At 55.8% G+C, this 20159-nt stretch overlaps 2 protein-coding genes across 2 annotated transcripts; one reads left to right on the top strand and one right to left on the bottom strand.

Moving 5' to 3' along the window:
• Positions 1-1239: 1239 nt before the first annotated feature.
• LOC115900751 (translation initiation factor IF-2-like) lies at positions 1240-3891 on the bottom strand. The gene is made up of 2 exons (XM_030942349.1): positions 3441-3891; positions 1240-3185 (listed from the first exon to the last, which is right to left on the bottom strand). The coding sequence occupies exons 1-2, from the start codon at positions 3889-3891 to the stop codon at positions 2257-2259; spliced, it is 1380 nt and encodes a 459-aa protein (XP_030798209.1). The 3' UTR covers positions 1240-2256.
• On the top strand, positions 3745-6357 carry CEBPA (CCAAT enhancer binding protein alpha). Its single transcript, XM_030913158.1, has one exon. It carries the CDS (start codon positions 3890-3892, stop codon positions 4955-4957), a length of 1068 nt encoding a protein of 355 aa, XP_030769018.1. The 5' UTR covers positions 3745-3889; the 3' UTR covers positions 4958-6357.
• Positions 6358-20159: the final 13802 nt, after the last annotated feature.

Raw genomic sequence — 20159 nt, forward strand, 5'->3', positions numbered from 1 at the left:
CTCTTACGACTGGCTTTGTCTCAATTGCACACGAGCCAGAGCCACTTCTCTCAATTAGAGGTGATTTCTCCCTTGCTCCCACTTCTCCGGCCATAAGCCGACTGTCTACGAGACTGTCAGGCATCAGCCCGCCCCTCCCTTACCCCGTGGGAATCTCCCACGGAAAGTGGCTCCATCGACCCCGGGGTCTCACCCCAACTCCCCAGCTAATTTCCTGCCCTAGGGCTTGGGCAGGACACTTCTACCTAGTGCCCTAGACACCCCCTGTCCTTTGAGCACCCAGCCGGGCCTAGCCAGAGACCTACCACTTGCCCTCAAAACCATTTCCTCCTCATCCCAAGGTACACTCTTAGGCTTCCAAGGAAAAACCAGAACACAGTAGATGGCTCTTAGCAACTGCTCCAAGGTCCTCCCCTCCAAAACCACAAAGCAGGCAGGTGAGTATCCTGGAATGAGTCCCCACTTGCCTCCTGGGGACTTGGAGAGGAGCCTCCAATTTCCTGGGCATTACATATGTCCGGGGGTAGTAATCCCAGCCAGAAGCCTGGCATTCAGCCCCCCAAGTCCTGACATCTTGTTCAAATCTACCCTGGCTGCTCCATACTGGGGCCTCAAGTCTCTCCATCCTTCCCATCTGGTCAACACCCCGTCTCTGTCTTGGCCGGAGTAGCTTCTCAGGAACCCAGATCGGACAATGAAGCTCCCCTGCTAAAAACTGGAGGTCAAAAGCCTGGGAGATAAGGGTTCCTCCTTCACCTGCAGCGGCCTTGGCCATCAGCCCAGCCCAGTCTGTGGATCCAGCCTTATCTAGGCCCCTCCTCCCTCACCCCACTTCCAGCCTGCCAAACATCTCATCCTTTGTTACCAGAACACATGCACTCACAGGCTCTCCACCTTTGCACTTACCATTCCCTCCTCCTAGAAGAGCCTTCCTCCCTTACCCTTCCAGCAAATTCCTGCTCAACCTTCAAGGCCCAGCTCAAAGGTCTGCTCCTGCATGAAGCCCTGTCTCACCCCCGGTTCAGTCCACACAGGCTGCCATCATAGGCCTACCATAAACATTTATTTCTCACGGTTCTGGAGGCTGGATGCCCAAGGCCAAGGCCAAGTTGCCAGCACCGTCAGGTTCTGCCGAGGGGCCTCTTCCCCGCTTGCAGACAGCCACCTCCTTTCTGTGCGTGCCCATGACATTGTTCTTCTGATAAGGCCACCAATCCTATCAAATTAGGACCCTACCCATATGACATCATCTCACTTTAATGACTTCCTAAAAGCCTTATCTCCAAATACAGTCACATGGGAGGAGGTTAAGCCTTCAACATAGGAATTTAGGGCAGGGACACAGTTCAGTGGATAACACCTCCCCAGACAAATCTGATCTCTGCCTCCTCCACAGCACCACCTTGTTCAGGGCAGGAGGTCTCTTCATCACAGCACATCCACCCTTGATTCCCATTTGTGCCTCCTGTGCATTTGATGGACGAATGAAGTCCCATCCCCTACTCCTTCTGTCTCCTCCTTCCTCCCAGCAGCCTCTGTGTGACAACTTATGAGTCTCTCCCACTGTCCCGGTTCCCAGAGGCACAAGCCACCTTCTCACGCATCCCTGGGCTCTTGGCACCCTGCACAAGGCAGGCTCGGCTGGGTGAATTCTGGTTCAATTGTAGGAGGACCTGTGGCCCCTAGGGTTGGAGACCCCCAGGCCGGGAACCCCACTCCTTGCCACTGTCGCCTCCACACATTCATCAGCCCCCCTATTGAACGAAATCTTATTCCCATTACTGAGGTTTCTTCCAGTCCTACCCGGCAGAGTTCCCGAACTCCGGGCAGGCAACAGCAGCTGTGCAAAAAAGGCCAGACATCGCCTTCCTCCCACAACTCCACAGGCCGGGAACCGTGCATGTACAGAGGTGTTTCTTTGTTCCTAGCTAGGAAAAGCCATTAGTTTTAGCACTGCAGAAAGACATGCAAATCGCTCTGGGTGTTTTTGATTTCCGTCCAGGTCTCCCTCCACAGGTGGATGGTATATGAATGGGTCCTGCATTTGGCTCAGCAAGCAGCTCTTCGGCTCACATCGGGTTATTTATTTAACGTATCTGGTTTTTACTCCCTCCCGTCCAAAAGCGTCAAGCTAAAAATATCTTGTTTATGAGCTCTGGACCGAAAACGAAGCAGTTGGGCTATTAATCACCGGGACTATGTTGAATAGGAACTTGATTAAAGCGCAATGTGCGTTGCCCAGATGAAACTGCTTCTTTACTGCGATCGTCGTGGAAGCTCGGGGCTCTCCAGCGGTGTTTTTAGCTGCGCCCCCTCAGGGGCTCCTGGGCGGGTCGTGGCGCCTTGCCAGGTCTTCAAGAAGGCCACTGTCGGTGAAGGGGGTCTTCCCTCACCTGGAGGCAAGCGCGCCTCTAGCCTAGCCGGGACCCAGACTGCGTCAGGCCTCAGAGCCAGTGGCGAAAGGCGGCGCGGGCAGGGGCAGGAGACACTTGAGGGCCCCCAAGACCCCATCTGGGTCCAGCTGACAGTCCGCAGGCCCCACCCCGGCCGCGGTAAAGAATGCGAGGGACGCACGTGGTTGGGGTTCTCGGTGGCAAGCTCCTTCCCCCGCCGCGGTGAGAGCGTAAGCGTGCCACACTCAAGGGGCCCCAGGGCCCGGCCGCCTCGGTCCCCACGATCCCGGGGACCACAGCGCCCGGCGAACCACCGGGCAGAGTTCTCCCTGTGGGTGCTCCGACCTGGCGGCCCTGGCGGCCTGGACACCCTCGCTCCCGCCGTTGGCGCCCACCTGAATGGGGGGTGGGGGGAGGAAGCGGTGGCTTCGGGCCTCGCGGGCTGCGGCCCCCGCCTCGGGATCCCGGCCCCAGAGTCAAGTTTGTCTCCACCCTCGGTGCGCCCCTCCCCATGCTCGCCCCGGCGTCCAGCTCGGCTATTCCCGGAGCCCGCTCGTCTCTCAGGAAAAAAAATCGGCGACTCCACGCCGGGTAACAACGCCTGTCCCGCGCGCCTAGCAAGTCGCGCGCTCCGGCCTGGAGAAGTAATTATAAAGAAAGTTTTCCAGCCCGGGCGGATCGACCGGCCAGGTCCTCCAGGCTCCCGGGCCGAGGCCGCCTCCGCTCCCCGCGGGGTCCTAGCGCCCCGCGCGGCGCCGCCCGTGGGATTCCGCCGTCTTCCGAGAGGTGCCTCTGCGCGGAATCACAGGGGTAGCCTGGAGATCAGAGCTAGGAGACGCAGAGCCACCGCGCTCCGAGCCTCTCCGCGCGTCCCAAACGGCCCCCCACAGGCCCCTGCCCGCCCCGCCGCTCTGTGCCGCAGCCTCCCCGGGACGCGGGTCCCGGACTGGCCTGGTTCTGGCTTTGAAAGAGAGTCCGAGCCACAGCAGCTCAAGACCAAGACTCGCCCTCCGCCACCCACCCCTACCCCATGCAGCCTTGGGATACTCCTAGGCTCCCAGCCGTGGCTGGATATGGGTGCCTGGGGGGAGGGCCCGCCACCAACCACGAGGGCGCAGGGGCGACAGCTGGGCCGGGGGCGGAGCTTGGAGCGAGCGCCGCGGCTCTGCTGGTCGCGCAGGAGGCGGCGGTGGGCGTTGCGCCGCGGCCTGCCTGAGGAGCGCAGCGCTGGGCCCCGCTCGTTCGCCGCTCCATCCCGGCCGCGCGCTAGGACCCAGCGGGCGCCGCGCCGCCGCCGCCCGGGGACAGAGGCAGCCTCGGACTCTAGGGGGCGAGTGCTAGCTGGGTATAAAAGCTGGGCCGGCGCGGGCCGGGCCATTCGCGACCCGGAGCTGCGCGGGCGCGGGCGAGCAGGGTCTCCGGGTGGGCGGCGGCGACGCCCCGCGCAGGCTGGAGGCCGCCGAGGCTCGCCATGCCGGGAGAACTCTAGCTCCCCCATGGAGTCGGCCGACTTCTACGAGGCGGAGCCGCGGCCCCCGATGAGCAGCCACCTGCAGAGCCCCCCGCACGCGCCCAGCCGCGCCGCCTTCGGCTTTCCCCGCGGCGCGGGCCCCGCGCAGCCTCCCGCCCCACCTGCCGCCCCGGAGCCGCTGGGCGGCATCTGCGAGCACGAGACGTCCATCGACATCAGCGCCTACATCGACCCGGCCGCCTTCAACGACGAGTTCCTGGCCGACCTGTTCCAGCACAGCCGGCAGCAGGAGAAGGCCAAGGCGGCCGCGGGCCCCGCGGGCGGCGGCGGCGGCGACTTTGACTACTCGGGCGCGCCCGCGGGCCCCGGGGGCGCCGTCATGCCCGGGGGAGCGCACGGGCCCCCGCCCGGCTACGGCTGCGCGGCCGCCGGCTACCTGGACGGCAGGCTGGAGCCCCTGTACGAGCGCGTCGGGGCGCCGGCGCTGCGGCCGCTGGTGATCAAGCAGGAGCCCCGCGAGGAGGATGAAGCCAAGCAGCTGGCGCTGGCCGGCCTCTTCCCTTACCAGCCGCCGCCGCCGCCGCCGCCCTCGCACCCGCACCCGCCGCCAGCGCACCTGGCCGCCCCGCACCTGCAGTTCCAGATAGCGCACTGCGGCCAGACCACCATGCACCTGCAGCCAGGTCACCCCACGCCGCCACCCACGCCCGTGCCCAGCCCGCACCCCGCGCCCGCGCTCGGCGCCGCCGGCCTGCCGGGCCCAGGCGGCGCGCTCAAGGGGCTGGGCGCCGCGCACCCAGACCTCCGCGCGAGTGGCGGCGGCGGCGCGGGCAAGGCCAAGAAGTCGGTGGACAAGAACAGCAACGAGTACCGGGTGCGGCGCGAGCGCAACAACATCGCAGTGCGCAAAAGCCGCGACAAAGCCAAGCAGCGCAACGTGGAGACGCAGCAGAAGGTGCTGGAGCTGACCAGTGACAATGACCGCCTGCGCAAGCGGGTGGAACAGCTGAGCCGCGAACTGGACACGCTGCGGGGCATCTTCCGCCAGCTACCAGAGAGCTCCTTGGTCAAGGCCATGGGCAACTGCGCGTGAGGCGCGCGGCTGCGGGACCGCCCTGGGCCAGCCTCCGGCGGGGACCCAGGGGTGGTTTGGGGTCGCCGGATCTCAAGGCTTGCCCGAGCCATGCGAGCCAGGACTAGGAGATTCCGGTGCCTCCCGAAAGCCTGGCCTGCTCCGCGTGTCCCCTCCCTTCCTCTGCGCCGGACTTGGTGTGTCTGAGATGAGGGGGCCAGGCGGTGACTTCTCCCTGTGAGGAGGGGAGAATTCTTGGGACTGAGCTGGGAGCCCGGCAACTCTAGTATTAAGGATAACCTTGTGCCTTGGAAATGCAAACTCACCGCTCCGATGCCTACCGAGTAGGGGGAGCAAATCGTGCCTTGTCATTTTATTTGGAGGTTTCCTGCCTCCTTCCCGAGGCTGCAGCAGGCCCCCATGAGAGAAGGAGGGGAGCAGGCCCGTGGCAGGAGGAGGGCTCAGGGAGCTGAGATCCCGACAAGCCAACGGGCCCCAGCTGCTCCTCCGCCCCGTCCTTAGAAAGGGGGGGAAACATAGGGACTTAGGGCTTGAAACCTAAAGTTGTTCCCCTAGTTCTACATGAAGGTGGAGGGTCTAGTTCCACGCCTCTCCCACCTCCCTCCACACACACCCCACCCCAGCCTGCTATAGGCTGGGCTTTCCCTTGGGGCGGAACTCACTGAGATGGGAGTCACCAGGTGACCAGTGGGAGCCCCCACCCTGAGTCAGACCAGAAAGCTAGGTCGTGAGTCAGCTCTGAGGATGTGTACCCCTGGTGGGAGAGGGAGACCTAGAGATCTGGCCGTGGGCGGGCATGGGGGGTGAAAGGCCACTGGGACCCTCAGCCTTGTTTGTACTGTATGCCTTCAGCATTGCCTAGGAACACGAAGCACGATCAGTCCATCCCAGAGGGACCGGAGTTATGACAAGCTTTCCAAATATTTTGCTTTATCAGCCGATATCAACACTTGTATCTGGCCTCTGTGCCCCAGCAGTGCCTTGTGCAATGTGAATGTGCGCGTCTCTGCTAAACCACCATTTTATTTGGTTTTTGTTTTGTTTTGGTTTTGCTCGGATACTTGCCAAAATGAGACTCTCCGTCGGCAGCTGGGGGAAGGGTCTGAGACTCTCTTTCCTTTTGGTTTTGGGATTACTTTTGATCCTGGGGGACCAATGAGGTGAGGGGAGTTCTCCTTTGCCCTCAGCTTTCCCCGGCCCGTCCGGCCTGGGCTGCCCACAAGGCTTGTCCCCCAGAGGCCCTGGCTCCTGGTCGGGAAGGGAGGTGGCCTCTCGCCAACACATCACTGGGGCTGGGAGCAGGGAAAGACAGCTTGGTTCTCTTCTTTTGGGGAGAACGCAGAGTCTCACCCTAGATGTTTTATGTATTATATCTATAATATAAACATATCGAAAGTCAATGTCGGTGTCTTTTTAAAACCAGAAAGAAGCTACTTCCAAGGTTGTCTGTGGGCCAGGCCACATTTGTAAATAATACAGCATTTTCCCTGGCGGCAATCCTGACTTTCATGAGCTCTCCATCCACCCCCAGCCCCTCTTTACCCTAAGGGGGTGACTTATTTCCCCCAGGCAAGACAAATAAATAGCAGAGGACAAGGCTCCAAACGGAGAATGTCCAGAGCCTGAAGGCAGTCGTGGGGTCAGGAGAGGGGGCCTTCGAAGAGGTTACGGGGCTGAGGCTTTGGCAAGGTCTTATCTGCCCCTGGGAGGAGGAGAGGGAGTCCTCTGCCTGAGGGGCAGGCCTGGCTCAGCAGCTCCAGGCTCAGGGAGCCCTTTGTCCAGACTTCCTTCCAAATCACCTACAGCTCCAGCCCCGGCAGCCTCACTCACACCCACCGCAGCTCCAGCTTCCACCAGGACCCTCAGCCAGCAGGAAGAGGCCTCCAGTGGTAGGACCCTCCAACCCTCTCCTCTTTCCCTAGACCATGTGGCTATACCCTACCCCTGCGTGGCCCAAAGGCAGCCTGAAGAGAAAGACCCCTCCATCCACACCTGCCCAGCCCCAGCCCTCACAGGAAAGGGGGCCAAGGCAGGCCTGCAACAGGGGTCTGGTCCTGCCCCACACACTGGCTGTTCAAGAACCGCCCCAGCATCCACATTCCCCACTGCATTCATCCTGTACCCAGCAGGGGACTGAGTGCTGGCGTGCCCCCAACTCCAATGAGCACCCTGTAAGGTCAGGTACTCCGGCACCCCATTAGCAGCAGTGACAGCTAAACAAGGGAGGGCAGCCCTTATCCCTGAACTAACAGGCCCTGGAGGAAGAGGCCCAGGAGGCTAATGGTGCTTTTCAAATTTTATCCTCTTGGAGGGTAAAAGATAAATTGGGCTTTTTTTTTTTTTAAACTCTGCACCGAGAGAATGTTCACTGAGTGGCTTACTGTGTGTGCCAATGCGGGCAGGGGCATTTTCGAGAAATTACACATTCCTTTTACACTCTGGAAGTTCAGCTTTACCTGCTTGCGTGGTTAGCTGGCACCCCTTCCGGCCCCTTGCTCTGTCCTGTGTCTGGCCACCTCCTCACCCACGGCCGCCCTTGGCAGAGGAGAGGCCACGAGCCCAGTGAGGAGGCGGCGCCTGCCCTGCCACCCTGGGAACAGAGGAGGCAGAGCCCCACCGCGTGCCCAGAGGCCTGGGGCAGGCCACAGCTTGCTAAGCCCCAGCAAACCCTCTGAGTTCAGTGCTAATTCCAGTTTTTCTTGTTTGAGGGGGCTGATCCCTGGCTTCCCCCTTTCCCCCCAGAACAGGTCTTAGGATGGGAGGGGGTGGGGCGACCCTCCTGCCCTCACTCCTTCCCCTCCTCTCTGCTGTGCCAGCCTGCTAGGGGTTTCCTCTTTCAAAGCTGTCGGCTCTGGAAGGGATCCCTCCTACCCCGAGTCCTCCTGGTCCTGAGTTCCAGGGTGGGCTTTGTTAGGGACAAGACGGATCCAATCCCATCCAGCCCCAGGAAAGGGATGAGCAGGGCGAGGTCCCCAGGGTGGGCCAAAGTAGAGGGGAGGAGGGCCCTTTGGGCAGCATGGGGTAAACTTGCCCAGCACGTACCCCGTGCCCAGCTGTAGGGGCCCCCTGGGAACAGAGTCGCCCTTTGCCACCCACCGCTTCCTGCAGGGTTCCTCACAGTTCCCCTCCTGACTGCGGCCTTCAGAAAGAACCACTCCAAGAGCCCAGCACTGAACACACCTCAAGTACTTATCGGATGTCTACTGTATGTCAGGGCCTGCACCAAAGATGGGGCACTGGGCTGGGAACAAGCAGACTCTGCTCTGGCTCTCAGGGAGCTCACACCTTGAGGCCCCAAGCTGTGGTTTAAGGGTGCCAAGTGCAACGAAGGGGAGCTCAGAGCGTGAACAGGGTCCATAAGGGAGGGCTTTCTGGAGGCAGCAGCTTTGATGAAACACCTAGGGAGGGTGGCCTCCTTCTGGCCCCAGTCCCAAGATGCCTGGATGCTTCTCCTTTGCCCTGATCTCCCCTTGACAGGTAGCACCAGACTGCAGGGACCTCGCCCCCCCTTGCTGTGCCACTCCTGAGCCCTCTGTCCCGTGACAGCGCTGTTCAGGGTTAGCTGGCCTTCAAGGAAAGGGCAAGGGTAGAAGGGAGGGAGGCATCTCCTCTGCTGCCAGATGCTTCCTGATGGCTTAGTGCTGTCACGGATATTACTCTTATCTCCTGGATCTCCTGGGAATCTGTGAACGTGGGGTTTGGCCCTGACACCTGCGATGAGCCACTGGGCCTGGTGAGGAGTGTCTGCCCCTCCCAGCTCTCCCACCCGCTCCTTCCCAGACAGGAACCTGCCAGGCCTCCTCCAGGAGCTGCTGGTCTCACAGGAGGGGAGGGGGCCACTCATGGGGAAGGTCAAGGGAGAGCAGAAACCCCTGACTTTGTTAAGCTGAGAGGGGCCTCCAAGGCACCCACAGGCCTTCTCCAGCCATGGGGCAGAGTCCTTGCCTAGACGGTGTTGATATTCCAATATTCCAGCTGTTTCTTTCCTATACTAGTGAGGATGGGAAGACTTTTCTGTTCTTTTTTTTTTTTTTTTTTAGAGACAGGGTCTCACTCTGTCACCCAGGATGGTGTACAGTGGTGCAGTCACCACTCCCGCAACCTCAAACTCCTGAACTCACACAATCCTCCTGCCTCAGCCTCCCACTCAGCCTTTAAGTAGCTGCTGGGATTAATTTTATTTTTTTTTGTAGAGATAGGGGTCTCACTGTGTTTCCCAGGCTGGTTCAGAATTCCCGGCCTCAAGCAATTTTCCCTCCTCAGCCTCCCAAAGTGCTGGGATTACAAGCGTGAGCCACCCTGCCTGGCCTCTTTCCTTTCTTTAGATAAAATTAACCCACTAGCACCTTTGAAAGCTTTCTTGATTCTGTGAAAGATTCTTGCTAGCTCTTCTCTCTCGACAACCCCACCTCTCCCCCTCTCCCACGCCCCTCTCTGCGGATGGAGTGTTTGACGTAAGCTGAGGCCCAGGAAAGATATCGATTCACTATCAAAGCATCCTAGCCCCATCCCAGAGCAATTAAAAAGCCAGATGGACTCTCTGGGAAAACGGCATTAATAACATGAACAATCTGTGTTGGCCGGGGGGAACCCAGGAGCCCCAGGCAGGGGTGGGGCTGTGGAGGGAGGGAAGCTGGGGTGCTGAAGTGGAAGCTCGCAGCAACATCTCCCCCCTGTTGTGGTGGCCGGGGATGGGGCCACTGTAAGGATATGTTAGGTCCAGCTGCAGCTGGGCTGTCCCCTCCAGCCCTTACAAGGCCCACAGTGCACCCTGGATCCTGGTGGCTGCAGACCAAGCCAGACAAATATGGAACCCATTACTCAGACAGCTGCAGCCCTGGCCAGCCCCATTCTGGCACCCAAGAGCTTTGCTTCCCTTCGGTTTGTTTTTATTTATTATTTTTCTAGCCTTCTGGCCCCACCCACTAGGAACAGGCCTCTCCGGGTTTGGCTGGCATAGACACCCTTTCTCTCCATTTGCTGTGCCCACGTCCGCTGCCTGTGCTCGACAATAGCAGAAGACAGTGTTGGGGAACCCCAGTGGGCCTGAACCCCAGAAACTCCCCTCAGAATGCAAAGGCTGGGTACAGTGGCTCATACCTGTAATTCCAGCACTTTGAGAGACTGAGGTGGGAGGATTGCTTGAGTCCAGGAGTTCAAGACCAGTCTGGGCAACATAGTGAGACCCTGTGTCTCCAAAAATATTATGTAAGTGTGGTAGCACATGCTTGTAGTCTCAGCTACTCGGGGGGCTGAGGAGGGAGGATCAGTTGAGCATAGAAGTTGGAGGCTGCAGTGAGCTATGATCACACCACTGCCCTCCAGCCTGGACAACAGAGCAAGACCCTGTCTCAAAAGTAAGAAAAAAACTGAATGCAAAGTGGTAGACACTTCGGACAAGACCAGCTGAGCTCTAGAAAGCCAGCATGATCGCTGGGGCAGTGGGGCTGCCTCGAGGGGCCCCGAAGAGGCTGGACCAGGGCGACAGGCAAAGAATCCTTCACGAATTCAAAGCTTTTTCTAGGCAGAATCAAGAAGTGAGACTTTTCTGTAGCAGTCCCGTTTTTCAGACTTGTCTGCAGGCTCGTCTGACTTAAAGACATAGTTCTCCTGCAGCCATCAAGCTGGGGTGGGAAACTAGCTTGTTTAAGATACATCCTTTGTGATCGTCGCATAGCCAGAGAGCCATTTGCTGACACTCATCCTCACTGTCCCTTCGACCTCATCCTCCACCTTTATCCTCCCTGGAAACTCTTCTCCCTAAAGTCACACTAGCTCCTAAAGCCAAATCAAATGACCACTCCTGGGGTCCTTCCTGCCTGTCTTGGCCTCCTGCTGAACTTGGCCGCAGCAGACTTTCAGTGTCTGGCTATGCAGGTCTTTTTTTTTTTTTTTTTTTTTTTTTTTTTTTTTTTTTTGAGGCGGAGTCTCGCTCTGTCGCCCGGACTGGAGTGCAGTGGCCGGATCTCAGCTCACTGCAACCTCCACCTCCTGGGTTTGCGCCATTCTCCCGCCTCAGCCTCCTGAGTAGCTGGGACTACAGGCGCCCGCCACCTCGCCCGGCTAGTTTTTGTATTTTTAGTAGAGACGGGGTTTCACCGTGTTAGCCAGGATGGTCTCGATCTCCTGACCTTGTGATCCGCCCATCTCGGCCTCCCAAAGTGCTGGGATTACAGGCTTGAGCCACCGCGCCCGGCCGCAGGTCTTGAACATACGTGTTTGAATGCAAAGATCTCTCTCCTTCTTTACAAGACATCCCCGCCCTCTCCTTTCTATCCAAGGGTCCATTGGGTTGGCCTGAGGTCCACCAAGCAAGCTGCACCATTGCTGGAGGCAACGCAAGAGCACAATAAATAAGGCTCCCCCGTGGTGGCACACTGAGTTGTAGCTTCTACAGTTACTTTGTTGTTTTGTTTTGTTTGACAAAGTCTCACCCTGTTGCCCAGGCTGGAGTGCAGTGGCGCAATTTCGGCTCACTGCAACCTCCGCTTCCCAGGTTCATGTGATTCTCCTGCCTCAGCCTCTTAAGTAGCTGAGTTTACAAGCATGCACCACCATGCCTGGCTAAATTTTTTTTTTTTTTTTTTTTTTTTTTATTGATGATGGGGTTTCACCATGTTGGCCAGGCTGGCCCCCAAAGTGCTGGGATTACAGGCGTGAGCTGTCGCACCTGGCTTTGTTTTTTGTTTGTTTTGTTCTTTTTTTTTTTTTTTTTTTGAGATGGGATTTCACTGTTGTCGCCCAGGCTGGAGTGCAATGGCGCATTCTCAGCTCACTGCAACCTCCACCTCCTGGGTTCAAGCGATTCTCCTGCCTCAGCCTCCCGAGTAGCTGGGATTACAGGCACATGCCACCATACCTAGCTACTTTTTGTATTTTTAGTAGAGACAAAGGTTTCACCATGTTGGTCAGGCTGATCTCAAACTCCTAACTTCAGGTGATCTACCCCGCTGGGCCTCCCAGAGTGTTGGGATTACAGGTGTGAGCCACCATGGCTGGCCTGTTCTGTTTTTTTTTTTGAGTCAGGATCTCTATCGCCCAGGCTGGAGTACAACCTCCACCTCCTGGACTCAAGGAGGTCAAGTAGCTGGGACTATAGGCACACACCACTACACCAGGTGCTAATTTTCAAATATTTTTGTAGAAAAGGGGTTTCACTTTGTTGCCCAGGCTGGTCTGGAACTCCTAGACTCAAGCGATCCTCTCTCCTCAGCCTTCCAAAGCACTGGGATTACAGGCATGAGCCACGGCACCCGGCCCCTGAAGTTACTTTTAACATGCAAGAATCCTAAGAAAGGTAACCCATCCGGTCCTAGATAATCTTCCCTGCCTTCATGTGATAGGTTTATCACCAGAATCAGAGGTCTGGCCAGGCCCCAGAGAGACAGTCATGCTCTGCAGGAGACTGTGTGGGGAGGAGGTGAGATTTCCAGAAGAGGGGACAGGGTAGGGGAGAAGCAGCCCTGCCTGCCCCCAAGCTGCAGGAGCCGCAGGGGAGCACGGGGGAACAAGAATGACCACATTTCTGCTTTAAAAGCTATTTCAGGGCTTCGTGTCTCTTATCTCTACTCTAGAACGACTGGCAAGGTTGTTATTTAGGGACTACAGCCTGAGGGCGGGGACCCTGGGGACCAAATGTGGTGGCCTAGAGCCAGGGCATGTCACCCAGGGACCAGGACGGAGCTTGAGGGAGCCTTCACCGCCTGTCCCAAGCCCTCTTGGATCTGAAGATCTTTTCTTCAGCCAAATGGCAGCCCAACGCTTCCCCAGAAATACAGCCTCTCTTCCCTGATCCACCGCCGCCATCTCTTCCCTGCCTCGGCCATGGAGGCCTCGTAGAGTCCCTCACCTCCTCCAGCCAAGCACAGCACCCTCCCCAGCACCCCCCAAAAATGCCATGCCCTCCTGCAGATGCGGAAATGTGGCTGATTTACGGCGGCCTTTCCCGTGCACATGTTGGGCAATGGTCTCAGCCGGCTCAACCCCTGCTCAGAGAAAGGGGGTGGGGATGGGTCAAGGGGGCGTCAGGGCTGGGTGTCTGCTCCAAAGGGAGCCGCCATGACCTTCAGCATCAGGTTAGGACCCGTCTGAAGTAGCCTCCTGGAGCGATTTACAATTTGCAAACACGTTTTATTTGATTCCTGAGTTTTGCTAGAGCAATTACCGTGACTAAGCATGACAGATCACTCCCAGCACGGTGTCTGCTCGCTGTTAGGAAATGTGTGTTTGCTTCACTCTTTTGCCTGGTGCGGCAGTGTTTTAAAAATAGACTCATTCACTGTACTTGAAGGCAATTTGTTCCAAATTTTCCCACTAATTTGATTTTAATCTGATATTTAAAATTCATGTGGCCACATTCCCACTAACTTATAAGGACTAAGCCCTACCTGGCAGCTGTTTAATTGGCCTTAGCCCAGGAGGCCACAGGACAAAGGATTTATTCCGGAACAATTTGAAGGCACTGAGGTCTGTCATGCTGAAATATATGCCTCACTCAGCATCGCAAGTGCTATGCCTGCAGCCAGGACCATTGGGCATGGAGCTGAAGGCTACAGAACCCTGGCTCACAGTGGGCCTTCAGTCTCGTACTGGACACGTAAGTGAAGCTGGGGCACCCTGACATGGTGCACACTCTAGGTGTGTGCTATGTTGGTTTCTGGAGCAAAGCAATCTGTTCATGGGTGACAAGGAGGCGTTTCCTGTTTCTCCCATCCCATGATGAGGATGGCCCATGGGAAGAGGGCCGTGCCATCCTGGCATCAAACCAAATCCTGGCCTTGCCTCCTGCTGACTGGGTGGCCCCACACTGAGTCTGTCAGTTTCTCTGAGCTTCAGTTTCCTTTTATGCAAAATGTATGCAAACCAAGTAGCATGTCATGGAGTTGTGAAAGGTAAACAGGGAAAGCTTGTGAGACACTTGGCTCCAGCTAATGATCTCCACGTGCTGGGGCAGAAGGCAGAGTGGGAAGCTAGGACACACCTTGGTCCCTGAAAAATGCTGTGGAAGGAGACAGCCTTCTTAAGAATTTAGAGCAAAATCCTTGTTCCAAACAACCAAAGAACTGAAGTCATTTTAATGTTGTTTAGATTCTCCCCCTTCAAATGCCTTTCATTTGCTTAGAAAACACTTAATGAGCTCATTCTGGGGGCAGAGCCCCCTTGCCAGTGACTTTGAAGGCTGAGCACAGTGGTCAAACCCTGTACAACACTCAGAGGAGCAGGCACAGGTGCCCTGTGTGCTTGTCGAAGTAAAATGCTCTTTGTGGGCCAGGTGCAGTGGCTCATGCCTGCAATTCCAGTGCTTTGGGAGGCCGAAGTGGGAGAATGGCTTGAAGCCAGGAGTTTGACACAAGACTGGGCAACATAGCAAGACCCCCATCTCTACAAGATTTGTTTTAATGTTCTTCACACAAGTGCAGAATCCCAGGTGATGACCATGGGGAGGCCAAGAGAGAACAAGCATTCTCACTGGGGTGGCGGCCTCCCCAGGTCCTGAGAGAGGCCTCGGCCCCAAGGGCCTCCCGATTAACTTCTGTTTGGAAGGCTGTGACCTCAGCAAGTAGAGGGGCGGGGGTGGGGGTCCTGCCTTCCCCTTGCTGGTGAGAAGGGAGCCAGAGACATGTGCTGTGTGTGTCAGGGGTGGGGGACACATCCTGCTCCCTTGCCCCCTCACTTCCCAACTGGGTCATCTCAGCGCTTGGCATCACAACTGGTTTCCATTTGCCCAACCCAGCTCGGGCCCAGGAGGTCAGCATGAGCCCTGCCAGACAGCCGCCCAGGCAGGGCTTCCAATAGCCAGGGAAGATTCTGGGGTCCTGGGGTGTCCTGGAGGAGGGGCACAAAGGCAGGTAGGAGGAGGCCTCAGCCAAGCTTCCTTAGTGCCGGGGCCCCCAACAGGAAAAGGTGCTAGAAACCCTGCCCTGCCAGGAATGCTACCACAAGGGTAATTCAAGTTAATGAGCAAACTCCTCAGGCAAGGAAGGCAGGCAGCTCTTGGGCCCCTCTGCCTCCCTGTTCAAGCACAGGAAGCTGTTGGATTCCACTTGCCAAGCCAAAGGAGGGCCACAATTATGAAGAGGGACTGGGAGGCCTTAAATCATTGGCTTCTTCACCTGCAGATCTGCTGGGCTCCGTGCAGGGCAGCAGAAAGGACAGAGGAGAGGCTGGGGTGCTGGTGCAGGTGCAGCCACGTGCTACCTGCATGCGAGCTCAAGGCCAATGCAGGGCTGGAGGGGTCAGACCCAGGGGCGCAGGGTCCCCCCATGTGCAATTCCCAAGTTCACCAAGGCCTGGGCTCCTTTGTTCAAGGAGCAATCTTCTCTGGGAGAGGTGGAGGCATGAGTCACAGGCCAGGCCCCTGAGCCGAGGGGAGGTGGGGACGATGGCTCCAAGCCTGAAATGTGTCAGAGGTGAGATGAGCATCTTGAGAGAGGCAGTGATGTTGCTATGTGGGGCAGCGCTGCCTGGGGTGTGTGTGAGCCACGCTGGAGGGACAGCAGCCCGCTCCAGGCTCCTCTGCCTCCCTGGGAGGCACCAGACTCCTCAGGGTCCCAGCCGCTCATCCAGGAGCCGAGCATCCCAGGAGGTGCCCCAGCCAGGTGCCCAGAGCCACAGAGCCTAGGCCCCTCAGGGACCCTTCTTACTGGGAGCAGTGATAAAACCAGGGCTGGAACACAGGCAAGAGCGGCACCTGAGCTCCTAGACTCCCCATCCAGTGGGGTAGTTTAACCCTCTGTAGCCCGAAATCCACCCAGGGGCGTGAAATGCTCCTGTTTCCCCAGTGCTCCCATGATATGGGCTCAATTCCATCACACCTCCCGCCACCGCCTCCACTCAACATTCCTCAACTCAATTTCCTTTAGTTTTCAATTTAAAAAATTAAATCAACTGCATGCTGTTTGGAACATGTTTGAGAATTTCAAAATCGAACTGCATGTCCGAGACATTGCAGAGCCAGATCTGGGGGACCACATGACACACCAGGCTTCGCTCAGCAGGGGCTGGGAGATCAACCACCAGTTGGCCACCCCTCTCTGCTTTTGCCCTGGGACCGGTGTCCTTCCCAGCACATGGGCCTGGAGGGACCTGCTGCTGGGGGTGGGGGAATCTGGCACATGCCTGAGGGCAAGGGTGGGACCAGGGCCTCCCTGAGCTCCACCGTGGAACTGCTCACAGCACCCAGGCCCTGACGCTGGTTACACAAGGGCTGGGCCTGCCTTCCCGCCCACTGGGGGTGTGGTATCATGTGTGCGCCCTGGCCTCAACACACACCTGCTGTGTGACCTGGCGCAGGTTTGGCAGCCTCTCTGTTTGAGCATGTCTGAGAGGCGTGCCGGGATTCCCAGAGGCAAGATGATGAATGGTGTCCCTCCAGAACAGAGCAACTGCGAGAACCTGATACCAGGACGAGTCACCGTGAGGAGGCCAGAGACCAGGCCACCTGGCCACCAAGTGGGGAGCGTGAGTCACAAACAAGCTACCCACCTACCAGCGAGATCACTCGCCCGTCCAAGAAAGCACAAGGCTGGGAGGTAGAGGGTGGCAGGACCCAGGGTTGGGGAATATCCTGCCTGCCCCTGGGGCCCAGCTCCTAGGTCCTTGACAGCCAGGTCCTACGTGATGCTGGTGTGCTGGGAAGCGAGGGACATTGGTGCTCCTTTGGACCAATTCATATCAGTCAGCTAGTGAATGAGACTCCACCAAGCACCCCTAAGGGCCCAGGCACAGAATGGGCAGACAGAGGTCAGTGGACAGAAGAGGAACAGTGTCTAGGAGGAAGATATCAGCATCAGCACTAAATCAGGGTGGGAGAGACGCATTCCTCACCCACCAACTCATGCCTTCGGACCCCCAGTTGCCTGTGGAATGTTGTCTTGCTATCTCCTAGTGCTGGTCAGCAAGGCCTATGGGAAGGAAGAAGGGACAGGAGGATGCAGCTGTGGTCATCTCAGAGCTGCCCAAATAGTTCCTAAGAAGGCAGAGGTGAACCACAGAGGCAGGAGACAGGCAAGAGTTGATTTCTCACTCCTGATCTTGTTTTCATGTGTCATTTGCTATATTTTACTTGGTATTGTACAACACTGTGGCCTTTGGCCAAGAGTAGACTAGGTCCAGAATCTCCCATTAGTATATTTTGAATTCTAGGTTGTCTGAAACATGGAGATGGATTGATTGTCACCAAGACACAATGACTCAGTGCGTCTTCTCACACAGTCATGTATTAGTTCCAGAAAATGTTTACCCATACTCATCCTTAAAACAATGGCTCCACTCCACTTCCTCTCTCCTCACCTTCAAGGACAATATGAAATATATTAGGTCTTATTCTTTATCTCATATCTTCTCTTTTGTATTTTCTTTTTGTCTTTATGTACTACAATTGTGATAATTTCTTCTGACATCCTTTCTAGTTCACTAATTCTCTTCTCAGCTGTGTTTAATCTATTAACCCTGTCCATTGAAGCTCTTGGTCTTGGTTATTGTAGTTTTCATTTCTAGAGATCCTACTTGATTCTTTTGCAGATCTGATATTTCACTTTTCAGAGATTCCCATTTCTGCAGTTATTTTTAAGCACGTCTTATTTCTTTAAACATCATAGGCACAGTTACTTTATAGTCAATAATTTGAAGTCTGTGTATCAATTCTTCCAGTTTTTACTCACAGTGTCTTGTATGTGTGTATCTGATTATCTTTGACTATGTGCTGGTCATTGTTTTGATAAATCGTTTATAAGAAAGATTTAGGACAAAGGTGCCTTCCACTGGAGATCATTTTCATTTTCTCCTGCCAAATGCTGAGGAATACTGACATTTCAGGACCACCTTAATCAACTATTAAGGTTTAGTGGTCCCTAGCCCAACCAGAAGATGAGAACTTAGATTGGAAGTTCATGTGAGGGCTGGTTTACTTCTGGTTCACCTTTATCTCAAGGGTGTAGCCCTTTGAAGTTCTGCATCAACATGGAATGGGTGTTCTATTATATGCCCCACCTTGTATGAGCCCCAAAGTTTGATTTCTGTCTCTTTCATTGCATGAGGCTATCAAAACAAGATTTTCATTTTTGGGGTGCAGTATGTGCCCTAGGGAAAAAGTGGCTTCTTCTCTTGCTCACTTGTCTGAATTCCTTTTCTCCTCAATTTTGGCCTGGTGGTTCCCTTCCTTCCTTTTAACACATTTTATTTTATTTTTTTATCCAGCTGTTGTTTGCAGCAAGAGGATAAGCCCAAATAATCAAGTGTGCCAGTACTGGAAACTGGAAGCCCTCCTTTGATTCATTCATCAGGTATTGGTGGAGTGCCTCCTATGTGCCAGGCACTGTGCTGTGAGCACAACAGTGAAACAGACAGACACGGTGGGATCATGTGGAGCTCCTAGTTTATCTGGGGAGACAGACAGTAAACAGAGAGTGACACAATTGATTAGCTAATTGCAGTTGTGACACATATTGTGAAGTAAGGACATTCGGGGGTGGTGAGAGTGTCTGCCCAGAGTCCTCGCCTGCTTTGTAGACTCAGGGAAGTCACTCTTAGGGGTGTGTTTTCTTAAGCTGAGATCTGAAGATCTGAAGTGGTATTTATAAGTAGTTAGGGTTGGAGCAAAAGAATCTCAGCAGAGGGAACAGCATATACAAAACTCAGAACTGAGAAGGAGCATGACATTCTTAGGTACTGAAAAATATCCAGAGCTGGGCGTGGTGGCTCATGCCTGTAATCCCAGCACTTTGGGAGGCTAAGGCAGGTGATCACGAGGTCAAGAGATCGAGACCATCCTGGCCAACATGGTGAAACCCTATCTCCTCTAAAACTACAAAAAACTAGCCAGGCGTGGTGGTGGGCGCCTGTAGTCCCACTACTCGGGAGGCTGAGGCAGGAGAATCACTTGAACCCAGGAGGCAGAGGTTGCAGTGAGCCGAGATTGTGCCACTGCACTCCAGCCTGGATGCAGAGTGAGATTCCGTCTCAAAAAAAAAAAAAAAAAAAGAAGAAAAATAAAAAGAAAAGAAAAATATCCAGTGTGGCCACAGTGCACAGAGCAGAGAGTGGGGGCTAGAGGGAGGTGGAGGACAAGAGGTGAAGTCAGAGGGTCAGCTGGGTCAGACTACACAGGTTCTCACATGCAAGGGTTCAGACTTTAGTCAATATCCCAAGAGCAACAGGAGCCACAGAGAACATGGAGAACAGGTTTGCTTTTTGTTTGTTTGTTTGTTGTTGCTGTTGTTGTTTTTGAGACAGGAGCTTACTCTGTTGCCCAGGCTAGAATTCAGTGGCGTGATCATAGCTCATTGCAGCCTTGACCTTTGATGCCCAGGCAATCCTCTTGCCTCAGCCTCCCAAGTAGCTGAGACTACAGGCGCATCCCACCATGCCCAGCTAACTTTTTAATTTTTTGTAGAGATGGAGTCTTACTATGCTTCCCAGGCTGGTCTCAAACTCCTGTGTTCAAACGATCCACTCACCTCAGTCTGCCACAGTGCTGGGATGACTGGCCTTAGCCACCGCACCAGGCCAGGTTTGCTTATAAGTTCACTCTGCTGGTGCGTGGAGCATGGGTCGTGGCCAGCAAAAGGACCTCTGGTAGCCCAGTGAGGAAGCTCTGTGGCCACAGGTGGATGGAGCCACAGAGAAGCAGGATTTGCACAAAGACTGCGCATAGACTTGTTCCCGGTTGCCTTACCCACCTGTGCTGGTTTTCTACCCCCATCCCCTCTACATCCTGGTCTAGGCCCTGGAGTCTGCTCTGTGTGGGCTGCATTCAGGGCCTCCCAGGCTGTCTGACTTCCTGTTGGGTTTGGCCAATGGGCGGCACCAGCAGGAAGTCAGATGGAGGAAAGAGAGAGAGGTTGCAGTGTTTCTTCTCCGCTCTCTTCTGTGTCCATACCCCATCTGCACCCCAAAGACTACAACCCCTGTTAGGTGGCCTGTTCTCTGCCCTCTACAGGGATCCAGTAGCACCGATTCCTCCCTCGCCCCTTCAGTCTGATAGTTGGTGATGACAGCTGCCATGGCCAGCTTCTGGGACCTCAGTATCCCATCCTCATTCCCTTACCCCTGCTCACACCTCTGTAAACTGGCCCCTTGGTTAACATCCCTTCATTGGAATCATCACGGGTGGGTTTGGTTTCAGCTAGGACCCTGAGTGATCCCTGCTACTCCCGTCCTTTTGCTTTAAAGAAAGCAGAGAAGGCCAGGTGCGGTGGCTCAC

This window comes from Rhinopithecus roxellana, chromosome 12, assembly GCF_007565055.1.
Source record: "Rhinopithecus roxellana isolate Shanxi Qingling chromosome 12, ASM756505v1, whole genome shotgun sequence".
NCBI lineage: Eukaryota > Metazoa > Chordata > Mammalia > Primates > Cercopithecidae > Rhinopithecus > Rhinopithecus roxellana.

Excerpts from the sequence above, each read along its gene's own strand:
- CEBPA (XM_030913158.1), top strand. The coding sequence starts at position 3,890 with ATGGAGTCGGCCGACTTCTACGAGGCGGAGCCGCGGCCCCCGATGAGC.
- LOC115900751 (XM_030942349.1), bottom strand. The coding sequence starts at position 3,891 with ATGGGGGAGCTAGAGTTCTCCCGGCATGGCGAGCCTCGGCGGCCTCCA. Across the intron at positions 3,186-3,440 it reads CCACGGCTGGGAGCCTAGGA|AGGCACCTCTCGGAAGACGG; the intron begins GTATCCCAAGGC and ends GATTCCGCGCAG.